Raw genomic sequence first — 19,847 nt, 5'->3', positions numbered from 1 at the left:
GCGCGTTTAAAGAACGACCCAACCGAATTAACTTGAATAAAGTGTTAGTGGAATCAGTTAAAAGAACACGTCAGTAGAATTTATTATTACGAACTTTAAGTTGGAGCCGAACTCCAACATTTTAAAAAAATTCACTCGCTTTCTACTTGTGAATCGGTGAACACCAGACTGAGAATGAATCGCGAAAACGATGTACCAAACCCCACCGCGAATTCCACAGTGCGACAACTTTCCGCAGTTCAGCTAGTGGAAGACACTGTTTCGATTCAGGAGTTGGTACAGCAAGCCAGGGAAGCGAACGAAAGCTTCGTCAGGCTGACCGCGCAGATCGCTCAGTTGAGCCCAAGCGTGTCGAGAGGGCTCGGAGTGTCGCTGAACGAGCAACGTGTAGGCGCGATATCCCCGTGCATCCGCACAGGAACCGTCGAAGAAGTGACATTTCCTTCGGCCGCCACCCTGCCGCGGAGATCGACGCTTGGGACGCCTTACGTCGGCGGCACCGACCGTGAACCTGGGAGCGCATCGTCGCGACCGGCCATTGCGTTTCCAGATTTCCTTCGTTACGACGTGCAAGCCGGCCCGTCAGGAAGATCGACGCTAAGGACGCCATACAATACCGATACAGAGCGTGAAGCTGTTAACGCGTCGCCGCCACCGGCCTTTGCGTTTACCGACTCTTTGCGCTACGACGCGCAAGTCGGCCCGTCATCGGTTCAGCACAGCGAAGCAGAACGGCGTGGTACCACTGGGAGAAGGACAACCGTACCCTCCCAGGGTGAACGTGATCTTCGGCGTGCCCTGTAAGACATGGAGATCGAGCATCTTCGGGAGCAAAACCGCTTGATCCAATCCTTCGAAGCAACGGATCACCAGAGAAGGACTCACCCGCCATCACGTACCAACGCCACCGTGGACAAGGGTTGCGACGAACGGTGCCACTGCGAGGAGGACGGCAAATGGCGCTGCGAGGCCCGTTGCGGCCGGCCATTCGTGAAACGCGGCAAAACGGCTTTGGCAGCCGGTTGCTACGAGAATCCCTCCAAAACGGACGAGTGCTGTGCCACGCTAATCTGCCCTTCAGAGCGGTTCACCGATGGACGTGTCGAACCGACGCCCGTCTCGGAGGAACCGACCACCGCCAAGGCGATCGTGACGAGCTGCATCTACAAGAACCGCTCGTACGACATCAACGAACGGATGGAGATCGGTTGCGAGCAGATCTGTACCTGCAACAGCGATGGTGAGATGGAGTGTGCTCCACGCTGTGCTCCACTTAACTCGACCCGCCCAGAACAGTGCGTCGTCCTGCCTGACCCACACGATCCTTGCTGTAAGCGCGAGTTCTGCGATGTCACGCTGGACGACCACGAGCAGAGCAGCGGTGTGATGATGATGATGGCACCGGCTTCATCTTCATCGTCACCTTCGACGACGGTGGTGCCGGAACGGGATGGAAAAACACCCGGACCGGAAGCTGACCACCGGTCCACCGGATGTGAGTTCAAAGGCCGCACGTACCAGCTGAATGATCAGTTCCACGACGAGTGCAACGCGCTGTGTCTGTGTACGGAGGCTGGTGTGCACTGTGCCAAGATCGAGTGCCCGTCTGAGTTTGGGTTGGACGTGCTGGATCCGCACTGCCTCAAGTGGGGTCCGGATCCGGCCACATTCCGTGCGATCGCACCCCGCTGTTGCCCGGAGCGGATGCGTTGCATCGACAATGGGACGTGCGAGTATAAGGGTCAGTTCTTCGATAACTGGTCGGATATACCGAGCAATTTGACGGGTTGCGAGCAGCACTGTTACTGTGATACCGGCATCGTCGAATGTCGACCGGCGTGTCCTGCCGTGCCAGCGACGCCACCTTCTCATCTACCGTGTAGCCCACGGAACGCCCGGTTGATGCCGATTCCGGGTGAAGAATGCTGCCAGCACTGGACTTGCAGTGTCAACACCGATAACGGTCTGGCCAGCGGCAGCGACGTGTTGAAGCCGCTGCTTATGCCGGGCACGATCGGGCAATTCCTGCCAACGAAACCGCCTCGCACGGACGCGAAACCCCCACCGGACGCGCCCGGGAAGGAACCGACGCCCTTCTACCCGACGGTGGACGGAAAACCACCGAAGGTACCGCAGGACAAACCCCACAAAAAGTACACCAAGGAGGACGCCGGTAAGAAGGATCACTTCAACAACATCTTCGGTGGCGCCCAACCTGAGGAGCCCGAGCTGGACGATGGCAAGTACGATTACGGCAGCTACGAGGACGCGATGAAACCGGCCACGCTCGGTGTGCAACGTCCCGGTCCGCACGGGTACTATGGGCCGGAAATCAAGCCCCACTACGGTGCTGATTTTCACCTGTATCTGCACCCGGCTTCGGCAGGCGTCCAACCGGCCGGACAACCCGTTCCGACGGCACCCGGTCAGCCGGGACTACATCCTGGCCAGCATCAGGCGAGTGCGCTCGATAAGCAGCTGTTGAACGTGCTGGGACCAAACGGACCGGGTAGTTTACCGCCCAACATCCGCATCGAGCAGCTGCTGCAGCACATCCACGGGCAGGATCCGAATCTGCCACCGCAAGGACCTCCATTGTTGCATGGCCAGAGCCTCCCGAATGGGCCGCCCTTTGGGCCGGTTGGATCGCAACCATCGACGGGCAACGGCATCAACTACAACCAGTACGGTGCCGGCACACCCGCTGGTGGGCTAGCGTTCTCCGGACTGCAAGTCGACCTGAAAGTGCTCCCCCTGGACGCGATCGATGCGAACACTGTGCGTGTCATTTTCCTCGTGCCGCAGGTGTACGTGGGACTGCATGGTCGCGTTGAGCTGCGATACACGCGCACTCGCAACAACGACACCGCCACATGGCAATCGCAGGTGTTCGCACCACCGGACGATCTGATCGCGACACCACAGCTCGAGTTCGAGCTGCCAGGACTGAACGCCAACACGGAGTATCGCGTGAAGATCACGCTTATCCTGCGAGACGTCAACTCGCAACCGTCTAGTCAGATCTACACCGTCCGTACGCCCTCGGATCGTGTGATCACGCCACCACCCGCGATCGGTTCCGGACACTTCCCGCACATGAGCCACTCAACGAACTTTCTCAAGGAGATCATCCAGGATCCGGAGCTGCGAGCTGCCGAGGTGAACGCGACTTGGGCGAAGATCGCATGGCGCAAGCTGGATGATGAGGAGCTCGATTACGTGGACGGTATACAGCTACGGTACCGTGAGATCGACAGTGTCGTGTACCATGCGACCCCACTCATCCACCGGGCGTTGAGTGAATACACCGTGGAGGGTTTGCAGCCACAAACGCGTTACGAGGTGGGCATTTTCTTCATACCGTTTCCGGGTCACGGTGAAGAGGTGCGGGCTGGTGACATGCTACCGATCACCACCGCCGAGCGGATCGACGTGTACGGATTCGAGATGGTGGTGAACGCCAGCAAGATCAAAGCCACCAGCGTCGAGGTGAGCTGGTTGGGTGTGCCCTACCCTGAGGACAAGTACATCAAAGGACCGAGCTTTCTATGGCAGACGGAAAAGGAATGGCCAACTTCATCGACGCTACCGCATGATACGACGGAAGAACTACGCCGCAACCTCCTGCATCATTCCAGCACTAAATCACTTATTCAGATCGACCGATTCTCTAATTGGAACAGGCTGCTCAGATCTGTTGGATACGTTATTCGGTTTTCGAATAATTGTATGCACAGAAGAAACGGGAAAAAGACCACGACAGGACCGCTCACTAAGGGAAGAGTAGTGGCTGTCGTCAGAGCCGCCGACGGACAGGTAAGGCGAGCAACTGTGCAGACCGCTAGCGGATTGATGGAACGACCTGCAACAAAAATAGCGGTGTTGGAAGTACGGAAGTAGACCGAGGATAGGCACGGTACAACCAAGCTTACCAAAGTAGACGGACTGATAAGGCGATAGGGAGTGCTGCCGAATTGTTTATCGAACAGATTGCGCACTTGAAACAGGGTAAATTGCCCATCCGAGCAAAGTACCGGGTGGGAGAATGTTACAGACAATTCGGCGCGTGTTTGTTTGTTTACCTGACGTAACGGCACTGACAGGTAGGAGACAGGATAAGAGTGCCGTTACCGAAGGGACAGGGAAACATCGCAGAGATGACGCGGTAAAAAACGGCCATCGCGAGGAGGCCATTGGATTTGAACGGTTTTCAACGGAAAAACGCCAGAGAGAAGACGTGAATTGTTTTAACACCATCGCACCATCGCACCATCGCACCATCGCACCATCGCACCATCGCACCGCGCGCGTTTAAAGAACGACCCAACCGAATTAACTTGAATAAAGTGTTAGTGGAATCAGTTAAAAGAACACGTCAGTAGAATTTATTATTACGAACTTTAAGTTGGAGCCGAACTCCAACATTTTAAAAAAATTCACTCGCTTTCTACTTGTGAATCGGTGAACACCAGACTGAGAATGAATCGCGAAAACGATGTACCAAACCCCACCGCGAATTCCACAGTGCGACAACTTTCCGCAGTTCAGCTAGTGGAAGACACTGTTTCGATTCAGGAGTTGGTACAGCAAGCCAGGGAAGCGAACGAAAGCTTCGTCAGGCTGACCGCGCAGATCGCTCAGTTGAGCCCAAGCGTGTCGAGAGGGCTCGGAGTGTCGCTGAACGAGCAACGTGTAGGCGCGATATCCCCGTGCATCCGCACAGGAACCGTCGAAGAAGTGACATTTCCTTCGGCCGCCACCCTGCCGCGGAGATCGACGCTTGGGACGCCTTACGTCGGCGGCACCGACCGTGAACCTGGGAGCGCATCGTCGCGACCGGCCATTGCGTTTCCAGATTTCCTTCGTTACGACGTGCAAGCCGGCCCGTCAGGAAGATCGACGCTAAGGACGCCATACAATACCGATACAGAGCGTGAAGCTGTTAACGCGTCGCCGCCACCGGCCTTTGCGTTTACCGACTCTTTGCGCTACGACGCGCAAGTCGGCCCGTCATCGGTTCAGCACAGCGAAGCAGAACGGCGTGGTACCACTGGGAGAAGGACAACCGTACCCTCCCAGGGTGAACGTGATCTTCGGCGTGCCCTGTAAGACATGGAGATCGAGCATCTTCGGGAGCAAAACCGCTTGATCCAATCCTTCGAAGCAACGGATCACCAGAGAAGGACTCACCCGCCATCACGTACCAACGCCACCGTGGACAAGGGTTGCGACGAACGGTGCCACTGCGAGGAGGACGGCAAATGGCGCTGCGAGGCCCGTTGCGGCCGGCCATTCGTGAAACGCGGCAAAACGGCTCTGGCAGCCGGTTGCTACGAGAATCCCTCCAAAACGGACGAGTGCTGTGCCACGCTAATCTGCCCTTCAGAGCGGTTCACCGATGGACGTGTCGAACCGACGCCCGTCTCGGAGGAACCGACCACCGCCAAGGCGATCGTGACGAGCTGCATCTACAAGAACCGCTCGTACGACATCAACGAACGGATGGAGATCGGTTGCGAGCAGATCTGTACCTGCAACAGCGATGGTGAGATGGAGTGTGCTCCACGCTGTGCTCCACTTAACTCGACCCGCCCAGAACAGTGCGTCGTCCTGCCTGACCCACACGATCCTTGCTGTAAGCGCGAGTTCTGCGATGTCACGCTGGACGACCACGAGCAGAGCAGCGGTGTGATGATGATGATGGCACCGGCTTCATCTTCATCGTCACCTTCGACGACGGTGGTGCCGGAACGGGATGGAAAAACACCCGGACCGGAAGCTGACCACCGGTCCACCGGATGTGAGTTCAAAGGCCGCACGTACCAGCTGAATGATCAGTTCCACGACGAGTGCAACGCGCTGTGTCTGTGTACGGAGGCTGGTGTGCACTGTGCCAAGATCGAGTGCCCGTCTGAGTTTGGGTTGGACGTGCTGGATCCGCACTGCCTCAAGTGGGGTCCGGATCCGGCCACATTCCGTGCGATCGCACCCCGCTGTTGCCCGGAGCGGATGCGTTGCATCGACAATGGGACGTGCGAGTATAAGGGTCAGTTCTTCGATAACTGGTCGGATATACCGAGCAATTTGACGGGTTGCGAGCAGCACTGTTACTGTGATACCGGCATCGTCGAATGTCGACCGGCGTGTCCTGCCGTGCCAGCGACGCCACCTTCTCATCTACCGTGTAGCCCACGGAACGCCCGGTTGATGCCGATTCCGGGTGAAGAATGCTGCCAGCACTGGACTTGCAGTGTCAACACCGATAACGGTCTGGCCAGCGGCAGCGACGTGTTGAAGCCGCTGCTTATGCCGGGCACGATCGGGCAATTCCTGCCAACGAAACCGCCTCGCACGGACGCGAAACCCCCACCGGACGCGCCCGGGAAGGAACCGACGCCCTTCTACCCGACGGTGGACGGAAAACCACCGAAGGTACCGCAGGACAAACCCCACAAAAAGTACACCAAGGAGGACGCCGGTAAGAAGGATCACTTCAACAACATCTTCGGTGGCGCCCAACCTGAGGAGCCCGAGCTGGACGATGGCAAGTACGATTACGGCAGCTACGAGGACGCGATGAAACCGGCCACGCTCGGTGTGCAACGTGCCGGTCCGCCCGGGTACTATGGGCCGGAAATCAAGCCCCACTACGGTGCTGATTTTCACCTGTATCTGCACCCGGCTTCGGCAGGCGTCCAACCGGCCGGACAACCCGTTCCGACGGCACCCGGTCAGCCGGGACTACATCCTGGCCAGCATCAGGCGAGTGCGCTCGATAAGCAGCTGTTGAACGTGCTGGGACCAAACGGACCGGGTAGTTTACCGCCCAACATCCGCATCGAGCAGCTGCTGCAGCACATCCACGGGCAGGATCCGAATCTGCCACCGCAAGGACCTCCATTGTTGCATGGCCAGAGCCTCCCGAATGGGCCGCCCTTTGGGCCGGTTGGATCGCAACCATCGACGGGCAACGGCATCAACTACAACCAGTACGGTGCCGGCACACCCGCTGGTGGGCTAGCGTTCTCCGGACTGCAAGTCGACCTGAAAGTGCTCCCCCTGGACGCGATCGATGCGAACACTGTGCGTGTCATTTTCCTCGTGCCGCAGGTGTACGTGGGACTGCATGGTCGCGTTGAGCTGCGATACACGCGCACTCGCAACAACGACACCGCCACATGGCAATCGCAGGTGTTCGCACCACCGGACGATCTGATCGCGACACCACAGCTCGAGTTCGAGCTGCCAGGACTGAACGCCAACACGGAGTATCGCGTGAAGATCACGCTTATCCTGCGAGACGTCAACTCGCAACCGTCTAGTCAGATCTACACCGTCCGTACGCCCTCGGATCGTGTGATCACGCCACCACCCGCGATCGGTTCCGGACACTTCCCGCACATGAGCCACCCAACGAACTTTCTCAAGGAGATCATCCAGGATCCGGAGCTGCGAGCTGCCGAGGTGAACGCGACTTGGGCGAAGATCGCATGGCGCAAGCTGGATGATGAGGAGCTCGATTACGTGGACGGTATACAGCTACGGTACCGTGAGATCGACAGTGTCGTGTACCATGCGACCCCACTCATCCACCGGGCGTTGAGTGAATACACCGTGGAGGGTTTGCAGCCACAAACGCGTTACGAGGTGGGCATTTTCTTCATACCGTTTCCGGGTCACGGTGAAGAGGTGCGGGCTGGTGACATGCTACCGATCACCACCGCCGAGCGGATCGACGTGTACGGATTCGAGATGGTGGTGAACGCCAGCAAGATCAAAGCCACCAGCGTCGAGGTGAGCTGGTTGGGTGTGCCCTACCCTGAGGACAAGTACATCAAAGGACCGAGCTTTCTATGGCAGACGGAAAAGGAATGGCCAACTTCATCGACGCTACCGCATGATACGACGGAAGAACTACGCCGCAACCTCCTGCATCATTCCAGCACTAAATCACTTATTCAGATCGACCGATTCTCTAATTGGAACAGGCTGCTCAGATCTGTTGGATACGTTATTCGGTTTTCGAATAATTGTATGCACAGAAGAAACGGGAAAAAGACCACGACAGGACCGCTCACTAAGGGAAGAGTAGTGGCTGTCGTCAGAGCCGCCGACGGACAGGTAAGGCGAGCAACTGTGCAGACCGCTAGCGGATTGATGGAACGACCTGCAACAAAAATAGCGGTGTTGGAAGTACGGAAGTAGACCGAGGATAGGCACGGTACAACCAAGCTTACCAAAGTAGACGGACTGATAAGGCGATAGGGAGTGCTGCCGAATTGTTTATCGAACAGATTGCGCACTTGAAACAGGGTAAATTGCCCATCCGAGCAAAGTACCGGGTGGGAGAATGTTACAGACAATTCGGCGCGTGTTTGTTTGTTTACCTGACGTAACGGCACTGACAGGTAGGAGACAGGATAAGAGTGCCGTTACCGAAGGGACAGGGAAACATCGCAGAGATGACGCGGTAAAAAACGGCCATCGCGAGGAGGCCATTGGATTTGAACGGTTTTCAACGGAAAAACGCCAGAGAGAAGACGTGAATTGTTTTAACACCATCGCACCATCGCACCATCGCACCATCGCACCATCGCACCATCGCACCATCGCACCGCGCGCGTTTAAAGAACGACCCAACCGAATTAACTTGAATAAAGTGTTAGTGGAATCAGTTAAAAGAACACGTCAGTAGAATTTATTATTACGAACTTTAAGTTGGAGCCGAACTCCAACATTTTAAAAAAATTCACTCGCTTTCTACTTGTGAATCGGTGAACACCAGACTGAGAATGAATCGCGAAAACGATGTACCAAACCCCACCGCGAATTCCACAGTGCGACAACTTTCCGCAGTTCAGCTAGTGGAAGACACTGTTTCGATTCAGGAGTTGGTACAGCAAGCCAGGGAAGCGAACGAAAGCTTCGTCAGGCTGACCGCGCAGATCGCTCAGTTGAGCCCAAGCGTGTCGAGAGGGCTCGGAGTGTCGCTGAACGAGCAACGTGTAGGCGCGATATCCCCGTGCATCCGCACAGGAACCGTCGAAGAAGTGACATTTCCTTCGGCCGCCACCCTGCCGCGGAGATCGACGCTTGGGACGCCTTACGTCGGCGGCACCGACCGTGAACCTGGGAGCGCATCGTCGCGACCGGCCATTGCGTTTCCAGATTTCCTTCGTTACGACGTGCAAGCCGGCCCGTCAGGAAGATCGACGCTAAGGACGCCATACAATACCGATACAGAGCGTGAAGCTGTTAACGCGTCGCCGCCACCGGCCTTTGCGTTTACCGACTCTTTGCGCTACGACGCGCAAGTCGGCCCGTCATCGGTTCAGCACAGCGAAGCAGAACGGCGTGGTACCACTGGGAGAAGGACAACCGTACCCTCCCAGGGTGAACGTGATCTTCGGCGTGCCCTGTAAGACATGGAGATCGAGCATCTTCGGGAGCAAAACCGCTTGATCCAATCCTTCGAAGCAACGGATCACCAGAGAAGGACTCACCCGCCATCACGTACCAACGCCACCGTGGACAAGGGTTGCGACGAACGGTGCCACTGCGAGGAGGACGGCAAATGGCGCTGCGAGGCCCGTTGCGGCCGGCCATTCGTGAAACGCGGCAAAACGGCTCTGGCAGCCGGTTGCTACGAGAATCCCTCCAAAACGGACGAGTGCTGTGCCACGCTAATCTGCCCTTCAGAGCGGTTCACCGATGGACGTGTCGAACCGACGCCCGTCTCGGAGGAACCGACCACCGCCAAGGCGATCGTGACGAGCTGCATCTACAAGAACCGCTCGTACGACATCAACGAACGGATGGAGATCGGTTGCGAGCAGATCTGTACCTGCAACAGCGATGGTGAGATGGAGTGTGCTCCACGCTGTGCTCCACTTAACTCGACCCGCCCAGAACAGTGCGTCGTCCTGCCTGACCCACACGATCCTTGCTGTAAGCGCGAGTTCTGCGATGTCACGCTGGACGACCACGAGCAGAGCAGCGGTGTGATGATGATGATGGCACCGGCTTCATCTTCATCGTCACCTTCGACGACGGTGGTGCCGGAACGGGATGGAAAAACACCCGGACCGGAAGCTGACCACCGGTCCACCGGATGTGAGTTCAAAGGCCGCACGTACCAGCTGAATGATCAGTTCCACGACGAGTGCAACGCGCTGTGTCTGTGTACGGAGGCTGGTGTGCACTGTGCCAAGATCGAGTGCCCGTCTGAGTTTGGGTTGGACGTGCTGGATCCGCACTGCCTCAAGTGGGGTCCGGATCCGGCCACATTCCGTGCGATCGCACCCCGCTGTTGCCCGGAGCGGATGCGTTGCATCGACAATGGGACGTGCGAGTATAAGGGTCAGTTCTTCGATAACTGGTCGGATATACCGAGCAATTTGACGGGTTGCGAGCAGCACTGTTACTGTGATACCGGCATCGTCGAATGTCGACCGGCGTGTCCTGCCGTGCCAGCGACGCCACCTTCTCATCTACCGTGTAGCCCACGGAACGCCCGGTTGATGCCGATTCCGGGTGAAGAATGCTGCCAGCACTGGACTTGCAGTGTCAACACCGATAACGGTCTGGCCAGCGGCAGCGACGTGTTGAAGCCGCTGCTTATGCCGGGCACGATCGGGCAATTCCTGCCAACGAAACCGCCTCGCACGGACGCGAAACCCCCACCGGACGCGCCCGGGAAGGAACCGACGCCCTTCTACCCGACGGTGGACGGAAAACCACCGAAGGTACCGCAGGACAAACCCCACAAAAAGTACACCAAGGAGGACGCCGGTAAGAAGGATCACTTCAACAACATCTTCGGTGGCGCCCAACCTGAGGAGCCCGAGCTGGACGATGGCAAGTACGATTACGGCAGCTACGAGGACGCGATGAAACCGGCCACGCTCGGTGTGCAACGTCCCGGTCCGCCCGGGTACTATGGGCCGGAAATCAAGCCCCACTACGGTGCTGATTTTCACCTGTATCTGCACCCGGCTTCGGCAGGCGTCCAACCGGCCGGACAACCCGTTCCGACGGCACCCGGTCAGCCGGGACTACATCCTGGCCAGCATCAGGCGAGTGCGCTCGATAAGCAGCTGTTGAACGTGCTGGGACCAAACGGACCGGGTAGTTTACCGCCCAACATCCGCATCGAGCAGCTGCTGCAGCACATCCACGGGCAGGATCCGAATCTGCCACCGCAAGGACCTCCATTGTTGCATGGCCAGAGCCTCCCGAATGGGCCGCCCTTTGGGCCGGTTGGATCGCAACCATCGACGGGCAACGGCATCAACTACAACCAGTACGGTGCCGGCACACCCGCTGGTGGGCTAGCGTTCTCCGGACTGCAAGTCGACCTGAAAGTGCTCCCCCTGGACGCGATCGATGCGAACACTGTGCGTGTCATTTTCCTCGTGCCGCAGGTGTACGTGGGACTGCATGGTCGCGTTGAGCTGCGATACACGCGCACTCGCAACAACGACACCGCCACATGGCAATCGCAGGTGTTCGCACCACCGGACGATCTGATCGCGACACCACAGCTCGAGTTCGAGCTGCCAGGACTGAACGCCAACACGGAGTATCGCGTGAAGATCACGCTTATCCTGCGAGACGTCAACTCGCAACCGTCTAGTCAGATCTACACCGTCCGTACGCCCTCGGATCGTGTGATCACGCCACCACCCGCGATCGGTTCCGGACACTTCCCGCACATGAGCCACCCAACGAACTTTCTCAAGGAGATCATCCAGGATCCGGAGCTGCGAGCTGCCGAGGTGAACGCGACTTGGGCGAAGATCGCATGGCGCAAGCTGGATGATGAGGAGCTCGATTACGTGGACGGTATACAGCTACGGTACCGTGAGATCGACAGTGTCGTGTACCATGCGACCCCACTCATCCACCGGGCGTTGAGTGAATACACCGTGGAGGGTTTGCAGCCACAAACGCGTTACGAGGTGGGCATTTTCTTCATACCGTTTCCGGGTCACGGTGAAGAGGTGCGGGCTGGTGACATGCTACCGATCACCACCGCCGAGCGGATCGACGTGTACGGATTCGAGATGGTGGTGAACGCCAGCAAGATCAAAGCCACCAGCGTCGAGGTGAGCTGGTTGGGTGTGCCCTACCCTGAGGACAAGTACATCAAAGGACCGAGCTTTCTATGGCAGACGGAAAAGGAATGGCCAACTTCATCGACGCTACCGCATGATACGACGGAAGAACTACGCCGCAACCTCCTGCATCATTCCAGCACTAAATCACTTATTCAGATCGACCGATTCTCTAATTGGAACAGGCTGCTCAGATCTGTTGGATACGTTATTCGGTTTTCGAATAATTGTATGCACAGAAGAAACGGGAAAAAGACCACGACAGGACCGCTCACTAAGGGAAGAGTAGTGGCTGTCGTCAGAGCCGCCGACGGACAGGTAAGGCGAGCAACTGTGCAGACCGCTAGCGGATTGATGGAACGACCTGCAACAAAAATAGCGGTGTTGGAAGTACGGAAGTAGACCGAGGATAGGCACGGTACAACCAAGCTTACCAAAGTAGACGGACTGATAAGGCGATAGGGAGTGCTGCCGAATTGTTTATCGAACAGATTGCGCACTTGAAACAGGGTAAATTGCCCATCCGAGCAAAGTACCGGGTGGGAGAATGTTACAGACAATTCGGCGCGTGTTTGTTTGTTTACCTGACGTAACGGCACTGACAGGTAGGAGACAGGATAAGAGTGCCGTTACCGAAGGGACAGGGAAACATCGCAGAGATGACGCGGTAAAAAACGGCCATCGCGAGGAGGCCATTGGATTTGAACGGTTTTCAACGGAAAAACGCCAGAGAGAAGACGTGAATTGTTTTAACACCATCGCACCATCGCACCATCGCACCATCGCACCATCGCACCGCGCGCGTTTAAAGAACGACCCAACCGAATTAACTTGAATAAAGTGTTAGTGGAATCAGTTAAAAGAACACGTCAGTAGAATTTATTATTACGAACTTTAAGTTGGAGCCGAACTCCAACAGATCCCATGATTTTAGTTATAAAAGCCTCGCTTTCTGGCTTTGGATTAGGAACGATGTTGCGATATCCATTAAAAGTCCTTGTTATGATATAAATGTGATTTCTATCCTTAGTAAGTGTTTCAGAAATGGTTTAACCTTTTACTTTTGTTTTTGTGGGCTTCTTAATGAATGGCAAATGCTTCTGAAATGGTTTAACCTTTTACTTTTGTTTGTGGGTTTCTAAATGACCCCATGTATTGAGTTATAGAAGCTTCGCTATCTGGTTTTGGATTGGGAACGGTGTTGCCATATCCATCAAAAGTCCTCATGACGACATAAATGTGATTTGTATCATTAGCAAATGTTTGAGAAATGGTTCATGGATATAGTTTCTGTTGAAAATAACACCAAACTGTTTAAGTTTGTACGTGTGTGTCGATTTCATAAAATGTCTTACTGAATTTATCGATCATCACAGTTAATTGATCTGATAGTGAAATGATATGACATTTGAATTCTGCTGTCTTGAACATTTCAATTAAGATTGAATGAAAATGTTCTACGTTGCTAGTTGCATTAGATTTTCATGCAGACTGGATTTTAAATCCAAGATCATTCAACAATCCGATCAATTCGATTGATCTACATGTCGGTTTTAAATATAAAACCTTTGTTTGTGGGCTTCTAAATGATCCCATGATTTCAGTTATAAAAGCCTCGCTATCTGGCTTTGAATTTGGAACGATGTTGCGATATCCATTAAAAGTCCTTGTGACGATATAAATGTGCTTTTAATCCTAAGCAAATGTTTCAGCAACGGTTTTACCTTTTACTTTTGTTTGTGGGCTTCTAACTGAATGGCAAATGTTTCAGCAACGGTTTTACCTTTTACTTTTGTTTGTGGGCTTCCAAATGACCCCATGTATTAACTTATAGTAGCTTCGCTATCTGGTTTTGGATTGGGAACGGTGTTGCCATATTCATCAAACGTCCTTATGATGACATAAATGTGATTTAAATCATTAGCAAATGTTTGAAAAATGATTCACGGATTAGGTTTCTGATCAAATTAACACCAAATTGTTTAAGTTTGTACGTGTGCGTCCATTTCATAAAATGTCTTACTGAATTTATCGGTCATTACAGTTAATTGATCTGATAATGAAATGATATGACATTTGAATTCTGCTGTCTTGAACATTTCAATTAACATTGAATGAAAATGTTCTACGTTACTAGTTGCATTAGATTTTCATGCAAACTATATTTTTAATCCAAGATCATTCAACAATCCGATCAAATCGATTGATCTATATGTTGGTTTTAAATATTAAACCTTTGTTTGTGGGCTTCTAAATGATCCCATGATTTCAGTTATAAAAGCCTCGCAATCTGGCTTTGAATTAGGAACGATGTTGCGATATCCATTAAAAGTCCTTGTGACGATATAAATGTGATTTTTATCCTTAGCAAATGTTTCAAAAACGGTTTAACCTTTTACTTTTGTTTGTGGGCTTCCAAATGACCCCATGTATTAACTTATAGCAGCTTCGCTATCTGGTTTTGGATTGGGAACGTTGTTGCCATATTCATCAAACGTCCTTATGACGACATAAATGTGATTTAAATCATTAGCAAATGTTTGAGAAATGGTTCACGGATTTAGTTTCTGATAAAATTAACACCAAATTGTTTAAGTTTGTACGTGTGCGTCGATTTCATAAAATGTCTTACTGAATTTATCGATCATTACAGTTAATTGATCTGATAATGAAATGATATGACATTTGAATTCTGCTGTCTTGAACAATTCAATTAAGATTGAATGAAAATGTTCTACGTTGCTAGTTGCATTAGATTTTCATGCAGACTATATTTTTAATCCAAGATCATTCAACAATCCGATCAAATCGATTGATCTACATGTTGGTTTTAAATAATAAACCTTCGTTTGTGGGCTTCTAAATGATCCCATGATTTCAGTAATAAAAGCCTCGCAATCTGGCTTTGAATTAGGAACGATGTTGCGATATCCATTAAAAGTCCTTGTGACGATATAAATAAGCTTTTAATCTTTAGCAAATGTTTCAGCAACGGTTTTACCTTTTACTTTTGTTTATTGGCTTCTAACTGAATGGCAAATGCTTCAGAAACGGTTTAACCTTTTACTTTTGTTGGTGGGCTTCCAAATGACCCCATGTATTAACTTATAGCAGCTTCGCTATCTGGTTTTGGATTGGGAACGTTGTTTCCATATTCATCAAACGTCCTTATGACGACATAAATGTGATTTAAATCATTAGCAAATGTTTGAAAAATGATTCACGGATTAGGTTTCTGATCAAATTAGCACCAAATTGTTTAAGTTTGTACGTGTGCGTCGATTTCATAAAATGTCTTACTGAATTTATCGATCATTACAGTTAATTGATCTGATCGTGAAATGATATGACATTTGAATTCTGCTGTCTTGAACATTTCAATTAAGATTGAATGAAAATGTTCTACGTTGCTAGTTGCATTAGATTTTCATGCAGACTGGATTTTGAATCCAAGACCATTCAGCAATCCGATCAAATCGATTGATCTACATGTTGGTTTTAAATATAAAACCTTTGTTTGTGGGCTTCTAAATGATCCCATGATTGCAGTAATAAAAGCCTCGCTATCTTGCTTTGAATTAGAAACAATGTTGCGATATCCATTAAAAGTCCTTGTGACGATATAAATGTGATTTTTATCCTTAGCAAATGTTTCAAAAACGGTTTTACCTTTTACTTTTGTTTGTGGGCTTCCAAATGACCCCATGTATTAACTTATAGCAGCTTCGCTATCTGGTTTTGGATTGGGAACGGTGTTGCCATATCCATCAAAAGTCCTTATGAGGATATAAATGGGATTTTTATAATTAGCAAATGTTTGTGAAATGGTTCACGGATTTAGTTTATGATGAAATCAACACCACAATGTTTAAGTTTGTAAGTGTGCGTAGATTTCATAAAATGTCTTACTGAATTTATCGATCATCACAGTTAATTGATCTGATAGTGAAATGATATGACATTTGAATTCTGCTGTCTTGAACAATTCAATTTAGATTGAATGAAAATGTTCTACGTTGCTAGTTGCATTAGATTTTCACGCAGACTGGATTTTAAATCCAAGACCATTCAACAATCCGATCAAATCGATTGATCTATATGTTGGTTTTAAATCTAATACTTTTGTTTGTGGCCTTCTAAATAATCCCATGATTTTAGTTATAAAAGCCTCGCTTTCTAGCTTTGGATTAGGAACGATGTTGCGATATCCATTAAAAGTCCTTGTGATGATATAAATGTGATTTCTATCCTTAGTAAGTGTTTCAGAAATGGTTTAACCTTTTACTTTTGTTTGTGGGCTTCTAAATGAATGGCAAATGCTTCAGAAATGGTTTAACCTTTTACTTTTGTTTTCGGCTTCTAAATTACCCCATGTAGTGAGATATAGCAGCTCCGCTATCTGGTTTTGGATTGGGAAACGTTGTTGCCATATCCATCAAGAGACCTTATGACGATAAAAATGTGATTTTTATCATTAGCGAATGTTTGAGAAATGGTTCACGGATTGAGTTTCTGATGAAAGTAACACCAAACTGTTTAAGTTTGTTTGTGTGCGTCGATTTCAATAAATGTCTTACTGAATTTATCGATCATTACAGTTAATTGATCTGATGGTGAAATGATATGACATTTGAGTTCTGCTGTCTTGAACATTTCAATTAAGATTGAATGAAAATGTTCTACGTTGCTAGTTGCATTAGATTTTCATGCAGACTGGATTTTGAATCCAAGATCATTCAACAATCCGATCAAATCGATTGATCTACATGTTGGTTTTAAATGTTATACTTTTGTATGTGGGCTTCTAAATGATCCCATGATTTCAGTAATAAAAGCCTCGCTAACTGGCTTTGATTTAGGAACGATGTTGCGATATCCATTAAAAGTCCTTGTGATGTTTTTAATGTGATTTTAATCCTTAGCAAATGTTTCAGAAATGGTTTAACCTTTTACTTTTGTTTGTGGGCTTCTAAATGAATGGCAAATGCTTCAGAAATGGTTTAACCTTTTACTTTTGTTTTCGGCTTCTAAATTACCCCATGTAGTGAGATATAGCAGCTCCGCTATCTGGTTTTGGATTGGGAAACGTTGTTGCCATATCCATCAAGAGACCTTATGACGATAAAAATGTGATTTTTATCATTAGCGAATGTTTGAGAAATGGTTCACGGATTGAGTTTCTGATGAAAGTAACACCAAACTGTTTAAGTTTGTTTGTGTGCGTCGATTTCATAAAATGTCTTACTGAATTTATCGATCATTACAGTTAATTGATCTGATAATGAAATGATATGACATTTGAATTCTGCTGTCTTGAACATTTCAATTTAGATTGAATGAAAATGTTCTACGTTGCTAGTTGCATTAGATTTTCACGCAGACTGGATTTTAAATCCAAGACCATTCAACAATCCGATCAAATCGATTGATCTACATGTTGGTTTTAAATATAAAACCTTTGTTTGTGGGCTTCTAAATGATCCCATGATTTCAGTAATAAAAGCCTCGCTATCTGGCTTTGAATTAGGAACGTGTTGCGATATCCATTAAAAGTCCTTGTGACGATATAAATGTGATTTCAATGCTTAGCAAATGTTTCAAAAACGGTTTTACCTTTTACTTTTGTTTGTGGGCTTCCAAATGACCCCATGTATTAATTTATAGCAGCTTCGCTATCTGGTTTTGGATTGGGAACGGTGTTTCCATATCCATCAAAAGTCCTTATGACGATATAAATGTAATTTTCATCATTAGCAAATGTTTGAGAAATGGTTCACGGATTTAGTTTATGATGAAATCAACACCACAATGTTTAAGTTTGTAAGTGTGCGTAGATTTCATAAAATGTCTTACTGAATTTATCGATCATCACAGTTAATTGATCTGATAGTGAAATGATATGACATTTGAATTCTGCTGTCTTGAACAATTCAATTTAGATTGAATGAAAATGTTCTACGTTGCTAGTTGCATTAGATTTTCACGCAGACTGGATTTTAAATCCAAGACCATTCAACAATCCGATCAAATCGATTGATCTATATGTTGGTTTTAAATCTAATACTTTTGTTTGTGGCCTTCTAAATAATCCCATGATTTTAGTTATAAAAGCCTCGCTTTCTAGCTTTGGATTAGGAACGATGTTGCGATATCCATTAAAAGTCCTTGTGATGATATAAATGTGATTTCTATCCTTAGTAAGTGTTTCAGAAATGGTTTAACCTTTTACTTTTGTTTGTGGGCTTCTAAATGAATGGCAAATGCTTCAGAAATGGTTTAACCTTTTACTTTTGTTTTCGGCTTCTAAATTACCCCATGTAGTGAGATATAGCAGCTCCGCTATCTGGTTTTGGATTGGGAAACGTTGTTGCCATATCCATCAAGAGACCTTATGACGATAAAAATGTGATTTTTATCATTAGCGAATGTTTGAGAAATGGTTCACGGATTGAGTTTCTGATGAAAGTAACACCAAACTGTTTAAGTTTGTTTGTGTGCGTCGATTTCATTAAATGTCTTACTGAATTTATCGATCATTACAGTTAATTGATCTGATGGTGAAATGATATGACATTTGAGTTCTGCTGTCTTGAACATTTCAATTAAGATTGAATGAAAATGTTCTACGTTGCTAGTTGCATTAGATTTTCATGCAGACTGGATTTTGAATCCAAGATCATTCAACAATCCGATCAAATCGATTGATCTACATGTTGGTTTTAAATGTTATACTTTTGTATGTGGGCTTCTAAATGATCCCATGATTTCAGTAATAAAAGCCTCGCTAACTGGCTTTGATTTAGGAACGATGTTGCGATATCCATTAAAAGTCCTTGTGATGTTTTTAATGTGATTTTAATCCTTAGCAAATGTTTCAGAAATGGTTTAACCTTTTTCTTTTGTTTGTGGGCTTCTAAATGAATGGCAAATGCTTCAGAAATGGTTTAACCTTTTACTTTTGTTTTGGGCTTCTAAATGACCCCATGTAGTGAGATATAGCAGCTCCGCTATCTGGTTTTGGATTGGAAATGTTGTTGCCATATCCATCAAGAGACCTTATGACGATAAAAATGTGATTTTTATCATTAGCGAATGTTTGAGAAATGGTTCACGGATTGAGTTTCTGATGAAAGTAACACCAAACTGTTTAAGTTTGTTTGTGTGCGTCGATTTCATAAAATGTCTTACTGAATTTATCGATCATTACAGTTAATTGATCTGATAATGAAATGATATGACATTTGAATTCTGCTGTCTTGAACATTTCAATTTAGATTGAATGAAAATGTTCTACGTTGCTAGTTGCATTAGATTTTCATGCAGACTGGATTTTAAATCCAAGATCATTCAACAATCCGATCAATTCGATTGATCTACATGTCGGTTTTAAATATAAAACCTTTGTTTGTGGGCTTCTAAATGATACCATGATTTCAGTTATAATAGCCTCGCATTCTGGCTTTGGATTAGGAACGATGTTGCGATATCCATTAAAAGTCCTTGTGATGATATAAATGTGATTTCTATCCATAGCATATGTTTCAAAAACGGTTTTACCTTTTACTTTTTTTTGTGGGCTTCCAAATGACCCCATGTATTAACTTATAGCAGCTTCGCTATCTGGTTTTGGATTGGGAACGGTGTTGCCATATCTATCAAACGTCCTTATGAGGATATAAATGTGATTTTTATAATTAGCAAATGTTTGTGAAATGGTTCACGATTTAGTTT

The 19,847-nt window shown here is 48.9% G+C and overlaps 3 protein-coding genes across 3 annotated transcripts; all 3 read left to right on the top strand.

The window, feature by feature from the left end:
• Nucleotides 1–807: 807 nt before the first annotated feature.
• On the top strand, nucleotides 808–5,109 carry LOC128730033 (putative epidermal cell surface receptor). The gene is made up of 2 exons (XM_053823112.1): nucleotides 808–3,551; nucleotides 5,061–5,109. The coding sequence occupies exons 1-2, from the start codon at nucleotides 808–810 to the stop codon at nucleotides 5,107–5,109; spliced, it is 2,793 nt and encodes a 930-aa protein (XP_053679087.1).
• Nucleotides 5,110–5,112: 3 nt separating this feature from the next.
• Nucleotides 5,113–9,422, top strand: LOC128730032 (putative epidermal cell surface receptor). The gene is made up of 2 exons (XM_053823111.1): nucleotides 5,113–7,856; nucleotides 9,374–9,422. Exons 1-2 carry the CDS (start codon nucleotides 5,113–5,115, stop codon nucleotides 9,420–9,422), a joined length of 2,793 nt encoding a protein of 930 aa, XP_053679086.1.
• A 3-nt stretch (nucleotides 9,423–9,425) lies between these two features.
• On the top strand, nucleotides 9,426–16,503 carry LOC128730031 (putative epidermal cell surface receptor). Its single transcript, XM_053823110.1, has 2 exons — nucleotides 9,426–12,169; nucleotides 16,494–16,503. Exons 1-2 carry the CDS (start codon nucleotides 9,426–9,428, stop codon nucleotides 16,501–16,503), a joined length of 2,754 nt encoding a protein of 917 aa, XP_053679085.1.
• The last annotated feature ends 3,344 nt before the right edge of the window (nucleotides 16,504–19,847 follow it).

The sequence above is a fragment of the Anopheles nili genome, unplaced genomic scaffold, assembly GCF_943737925.1.
Source record: "Anopheles nili unplaced genomic scaffold, idAnoNiliSN_F5_01 scaffold_11, whole genome shotgun sequence".
NCBI classification, from domain to species: Eukaryota; Metazoa; Arthropoda; class Insecta; order Diptera; family Culicidae; genus Anopheles; species Anopheles nili.
This window is presented reverse-complemented; position numbering and strand designations above follow the sequence as displayed.

Coding starts and splice junctions, on each gene's coding strand:
- LOC128730033 (XM_053823112.1), top strand. CDS start 808: ATGGAGATCGAGCATCTTCGGGAGCAAAACCGCTTGATCCAATCCTTC. Junction 3,552..5,060: donor AAAGGACCGAGCTTTCTATG/GCAGACGGAAAA, acceptor CACTGGGAGAAG/GACAACCGTACCCTCCCAGG.
- LOC128730032 (XM_053823111.1), top strand. CDS start 5,113: ATGGAGATCGAGCATCTTCGGGAGCAAAACCGCTTGATCCAATCCTTC. Junction 7,857..9,373: donor AAAGGACCGAGCTTTCTATG/GCAGACGGAAAA, acceptor CACTGGGAGAAG/GACAACCGTACCCTCCCAGG.
- LOC128730031 (XM_053823110.1), top strand. CDS start 9,426: ATGGAGATCGAGCATCTTCGGGAGCAAAACCGCTTGATCCAATCCTTC.